Source organism: Hyperoodon ampullatus (assembly GCF_949752795.1).
Source record: "Hyperoodon ampullatus genome assembly, chromosome: 9".
NCBI lineage: Eukaryota > Metazoa > Chordata > Mammalia > Artiodactyla > Ziphiidae > Hyperoodon > Hyperoodon ampullatus.
The window spans coordinates 2,916,187-2,922,139 of NC_136922.1; the positions used below are offsets into that span (position 1 = coordinate 2,916,187).

The 5,953-nt window shown below is 53.2% G+C and overlaps 1 protein-coding gene across 1 annotated transcript; it reads right to left on the reverse strand.

The window, feature by feature from the left end:
• Nucleotides 1–5,214: 5,214 nt before the first annotated feature.
• Nucleotides 5,215–5,618, reverse strand: LOC307057745 (dolichyl-diphosphooligosaccharide--protein glycosyltransferase subunit KCP2-like; the record flags this gene model as incomplete). Its single annotated transcript, XM_079710987.1, is given in 2 exon segments — nucleotides 5,215–5,289; nucleotides 5,292–5,618. Coding segments are annotated over 2 exon segments (345 nt in total). The 5' UTR covers nucleotides 5,562–5,618.
• Between the last annotated feature and the right edge of the window lie 335 nt (nucleotides 5,619–5,953).

The following is a 5,953-nucleotide window of genomic DNA, read 5'->3' on the forward strand; positions in this document are numbered from 1 at the left end:
GCTTGGTCTTGCGACTGTTGAAAAACCAGAACCAAAGTGTGTTCAGTTTGGAATTCGAAGGCCGTGTTAGCCTAGCAGCCTGTGGGAGGTTTTTTTTTTTTTTTTTCCTCTTTACAGTCAGAAACCCGGAGGTATAGGCGCGGAAGAGTCAGAAACTCATAAAAGCCAGTTCAGCGTGCCTTCCGGCTCTCTGCCCGTCTCTCCCCGGTCGATCCCTATGTTCCCCCTTTCCTGCCCACACTCCCCTGTCACCGAAGAGAAACATTTCGGGTTAACTTCGCTGGAATGTTAAACTGTCAAGCAGAGGCCTGTGTGGTTCGGACTTGTTTTTACTCTCTGATCTTGCTCAATGGACGTGCTACTTTTCTTGGATAAAGGAGGAAAGGAAACTTCACATTAACCCCTAAAATGGAATTTTTATTATAGAGATGTCCATTCCCAAGGCAACGGTTCCTACCCTGTCATCTTAGAATCACTGAAAATGCTCAGATGTATAATAAACACACAACCTTTCCCCTACAAGGTCAGGCCCTGGGCTGGGGTGGGTGCTTTGCGACCAGTTCCTCTTCTCTCCCACCTCTTGTTAGTGGACAGACCAGATTTAAATGAACTGCAGAAAGGCCCTCTCGCAGCCGCAGAAAGACTGGGCGAGAAGAAGCTTCTCCTTATCTACCAAAACAAAAACAAAAAACCCCAAAAATGAAGAAAAAGGTTTGGGTGGAGGGTTTCAATGTCCAGAAAGATTTCAGCACTTCCGCCTTTGCAGTCCCTACCCCCCTTTTCTTCTTGTCACCTCGAGGCAAGAGACGGGTGGCACTGGCCTGTGGGACAGGGCAACCTGGCCCCCCAGTCATTACATGTCATGTTTGTTTTTGTTTTGGCAAAGGACTCGCAGAAGGTTACACTGACATAGGCCCCAAGTAGATGTGACGAATCAGAATAAGACGCTAATAGTATGTGCAGAAGATTCCACTTCTGGCTGACAAGTGGGTTGGGGGCCCGATGGAGGGAATCATGAAGTCTCTTCCGATCCCACCTCAATCACGGGGCCCTTGAATCAGAAAACCTCTGTGGCAGCGCGCGTGGGCGCAGTGGAGAGCCCTGAGGATGAGACCGTAGGGCCCCCCGGGAAGGGGCCTGAGGGAATGAGGGGCTAATCACGCTGCCCACTGTCCCAACCTCTTCATCTGGGCAGCGACTCTCAGAGACAGTGTGGAAGGTCAGACGAGATGAGGGGAGAAGTCATTTTAGAAGGATTTCTGTCCTTAATGGCGAGCAATGCCCACGCCGCCTTGATTCGTTGAGAGATTCAAGGAAGTAGCAGGGACTTTGCAGGTATCCAGGGAATCTGACCCACTCCCCCGCCCCCCAATCCCTTGCTCCCTCCCTCTCTCTCTTTCTTTCTTTCCTTCCTTCCTTCCTTTCTTTTATCTACATTCTTCTCAGGCTGCAGAGTTAGAGGTGGCAGCAGAAAGATCTCTGGTCATGGAGTAAGGTGACATGGGTCTCACTGGGCTCCACTAGGGGCCAGTTTTATGACCTCGGACAAGCCAACTGCTATCTCAGGGTCCCCATTTTCTCATCTTTAAAAGGAAGAAGAAAAAAATCTCCGAGTGGGTAGGAACCCCAAAGTGCTCTGGGACTATGGCATGTTTCTGCCCCCAGCCCTGTTTGAATCTGCTTTATTAGTCTTAAACCAACCAGCAGAAGCCCTGAGTCTGCGAGTCTCTGCTCAGCCCCAGGCCCATCCTGAGCAGCAGGCAGGGCAGGTGGGTCCCAGGCCAAGTTCAGAGTTGCCTCCTCCTCACCTTTCCGGTGGCCTGAGGCATATCTCATTGACCCTCCTCTTCACCAAGGCTTGTTTCTGTCTGTGTTTCAGGTCTTGTAGGCTCGGACTGTGTCTTAGCTTCATGGAGTCTGCACCCACCTCTGAAACAGTGGCTTATCAAACAAGGGGCTGGAGCTGTGCTTGGTTCATCTTCCTGTGCTTACAGCCCAGGAGGCAAATGAGGAGGAAGGGAGGATCGGATGGAGGGAGGGAGGGAAAACTGGGAGAACAGTGCTTATGCCTCACACAGTCCTGGGCCCATTCAGAGCATCTCACTTATTTCACACGGTACACCTGGTCTTGGGGACACCATTATTGTTTGCCATTTTGCCCGTGGGGAACCACACACCTCAAAGAACTTGTGAGTTGGCTGAGGTCCCAGCTCACAGGGCAGGAGCCAGGTGACCCTGGAACCTCACTCTAACTCCAGGGCTTCTGGTCCAGTACCACAGCTCCCTGCCTCGGTGGCGCTCTCTCCCTGACTTACTGTACGTGACACGAGGTTCTCCCAGCTTCCCAATCCAGCTGATCCCACGTGACTTCACATTCTGGGCCCTACTCTCCCGAGAGCACAGAGGCAGAGGGGATGGGAACGGCCAGAGCTGTCCGCTCCGGGGACGTCCTTGTGGTCACATGTTTAGACCAGACCAACCTGCCCTGGGGCTCAGTCTCTGTCCGCCGAGGAATCGGGGAGGGTGATACCTGCAATCCTGAGGGAAGGTAACTCCTTGGAGGAAAAAGTCAGACTGGGTGCCCTGGGGAGGAAGGCACATCAGAGGATAACGTGGGAGGAGATGTCAGGGAACTTGGGCCTGGCCCTGCCCCCGGGGGGTGAGACGGGGTTGTCTGTGGGAATCGAAGTGGCAGAGGTGGTGTTTGCAGCTTGAGAGTAGAAAAGAGACCGTGGGATAAAATATAGGATGAGGTTAGGAGGATGAAAGAAAAAAAACAAACAGCTGCGAAACAGAGGGCCTGGTGGAGACTGGAGAGCAGATGCTAGGGGCCGAGCGCCCTGTGCATTTTCTCCACGAGTAAAGAGCTGCTTGTGGCTGCAGGAAGAACTTCTCCAGGGCTGGCCATGGACGGGGACGGTGCTGGCAGCCTTACAGGGAGGGGATGCAGATGGCTTCTGTGGGAAGGAGAGCCTTCTGGAAACTCCTGTTCCAGGTAAAGACGGGGCATAAAATGCAAAGCCTCGAGCCTCTCACAAAATCCTGCTGTTCCCTGATTGCCTGGGCCCAATGCCTAAGGGTTGCTTTTATTTAGTTCACACCTTCGCAAAGCCGCATTTACCTTGAATTCTGGACTTGGGCCAGAGAAAAGAAAAGCTGTAAAGTCTTCATCTTTCCAGGTTAGAGGGAATAAAAGGCACTCGCACATGAAATCAGGGTCAGCAGGATTTTTGTGGCCAGGCAGAAGGCGGACCACTAACTCAACGTAATGAGTGAGAGAAGCCACCTGAGGCGCTCGGGTGGCTTTTTGTGATGTGCACAGAGCAAGCTGGCTACTTAAGCTCGGCTCTGGATCGGGCTACTGGTCAGCAGGGGCAACAGTCAGCAGAGGCAACAGCTCCATCCTGATCAGCCTTTGATCCACGGCTGGGGTGGAGAGTTACTGTTCCCGTGCTGGCCCTCTGCACGGGCTGCCTGATTACACCACACCTCGGGGACTCACCGCTCCTGCTGTTCTACCCAAAGTCAGCAGCATCTGTTCAGATAATCGAACGGATGACTCACAGATAATTCTTCTCAAATCAGTGGAAAAGCATGTTTCTTGAAAGGAGGTGGCCAGAGATGCATTTCGAATATACTATAATGGCCTGCGCTGCATTAACATCCCAGACCCCCAGACCACATACACGTGGACCAATACAGAAGTCTCCTAAATAGTCCTAATGGAACCTGGGCCCCTCAGCATGGATTGGCCTAAGGAGGATAGCACAAGGCTTGGGCTTCGCTGGCACAGGCCGTGCCCTCGGAGACGAGGGTCTGTGTGCATCGAGCGAGGCAGAAAAGCCTTGGGCGACACGATTTAGGTTGTTTTCCTCCTCCTTTTGGACAGCTCCAGAGGAGGCAGCCTGGCAGGTGCTGGGTGACATGCTGACCCCAGGCAGGGTTTTCCTTGGTTGATAAAGGGAGCCTGGGGTCCACTCTGGAGCACTTCTGAGATGGGATGTGTTTTCTAAGGACTGCATCTCTGGCTCCTGGTCTTCCCAGGAGTCCTGGACCAGACTGGGCAGTGGCACAACCAGAGACCTAGCTTTGTTTGTACGCTGCCCTCAGGTCCCCCAAAGTGGGCCGTGGCACCTCACAGCAGAAGGCAGAGAACGGGGGAGAGCATATTTCTAGGAGGACCCACAGCACACGTGCCTGGCACACATGTCTGCTGGAGAGTCAGGCAGTGTATCTTCCTGGGATGGCTTCTCCCCCAGGCCCCAAACTGACTGGCCTCTTGACCCTTCCATGGTATGCTAAGGGCACTTTGAAGTTCTCTGGGGGATCTCAAGGCTCTCCAGATGTCACCAGCTCCTGGAGCAATGCCAGCACCAGAGGAAGGGGAACCTGGCCCGGGACACTGCTTGGGCTCAGGCCCTGGGCTTCCAACATGAGCAAGTGCCTGACAACGATCAAAAGAAGTGCTTCCTTGCCCCAAACTACTTCTGCATAGACCCCAAACATGGGACCATCCAGACATCCAGAACTTAGGGGGACGGTGTCTGAGTCATAAATCTGAGATACAGCTGGAAGGAAATGGTCAGTGGTTTGCACGTAAACCAGGAGGAATCAAGGACCAAGGAGAGTGTGGGAAGCGTGTGACGGACAGGATGTCAGTGTCATTCATCAGGTATCTCATGTTAACCATTCATTCCTCCCGGTCCTGCTGCACACAGAGCCTTCCGTGGAGTCCACGTCTATGGTCCTCGCTGGGTGGGGGTGGTGATTTGGACCTGCAAACCAGGACAAGGCTGACACCGTCAAACTGCCCACACAACCAACAGCCTTTTATTTTCAAATCCACACTACTGAGCATCTCTAAGACAGTGTTGCATATACTTGCTTAATGAGCCCTCTCACCTTCTGTGCCCCAACCCCCTTACCGTAAGTCACTCCTGTATCCCTAGCTCCTGTGGCCTGTGCAGTATGTAGCTGGGCCGTGACAAATGTTTATCAGATGAATTAGGGGAAGATGCAGACAGCGTGATCTTTGAGGATCTCACCTTGCTTGCATCTCCAGCTACTCCCCGACCTCCACACTGTGCTTGGTCACGCACTGAAGTCCTGCAGGTGCGCTCGGGGGCCTCTCGACTTCCTCTGCCCTCCGCCAGGCTCTCGTCACTCTTTTATTTATTTATTTTATAAAGAATCAACTTTATTAAACATTCAGGGTCAGTTTCTCTTTTTGCCCTTGCCTGTAACCTTGGCTGGTGTGAGGACTGGAGCTGTTGCCTGGTACAGAGTGGTACAGAGATCTTGCTGATGTAGTACAGACCAACCATGGAGAAGATGAAGCAGGTGGTGACACAGACTCGGTGGATGAGGCCAGATGCAAAGAGAGCCAACAGGAGGCCGAGGAGAATCTCAGGGAAGATCTTTGCTTGGAATCCTTTGCCAAAGACAAGATTCTCCAGATTATTGAAGGCAGTGAGAGAGAAGGTGAAAAGGCCGGAACCAAGCAGGCCGCCCTGGATGGTGAGCCACTCGTTGGAGGCCAGCTGGCGGCTGTACATCTGCATCCCAGCGAAGAGCAGCAGGGACAGGAGGCAGGAGAGCGCCAGCGAGGTGCCTGTACCCACCGCTCTGTACAAGAGGAGAGCCGAACCGGGCACGGTTGGCTGTGCGCATGCGTCAGCCCCCGACGTGGACTTGCTTCTCCCCCACGTCTTCCTCTTTCTCCCTCTCGGCGCCTGAACGCAGCGCCCTCTTCCCCGACCAGCGCTGCTCGAGGCTCTTCACTCTTACCCTTCTTCTCCTCACTCAAAAATATGCAAGTTAGGTTTTATCTCTAGCTCTCGAGAGAAACTCCTTTCTTCCAGCACCAGGCATAGGGAAGCGGGAAGCTTCTCTGTAGTCTTGAGCCAAGAATAGGTCTCGTCCACTGCTCAGTCCGTGCCCTCTTCATCCTGTT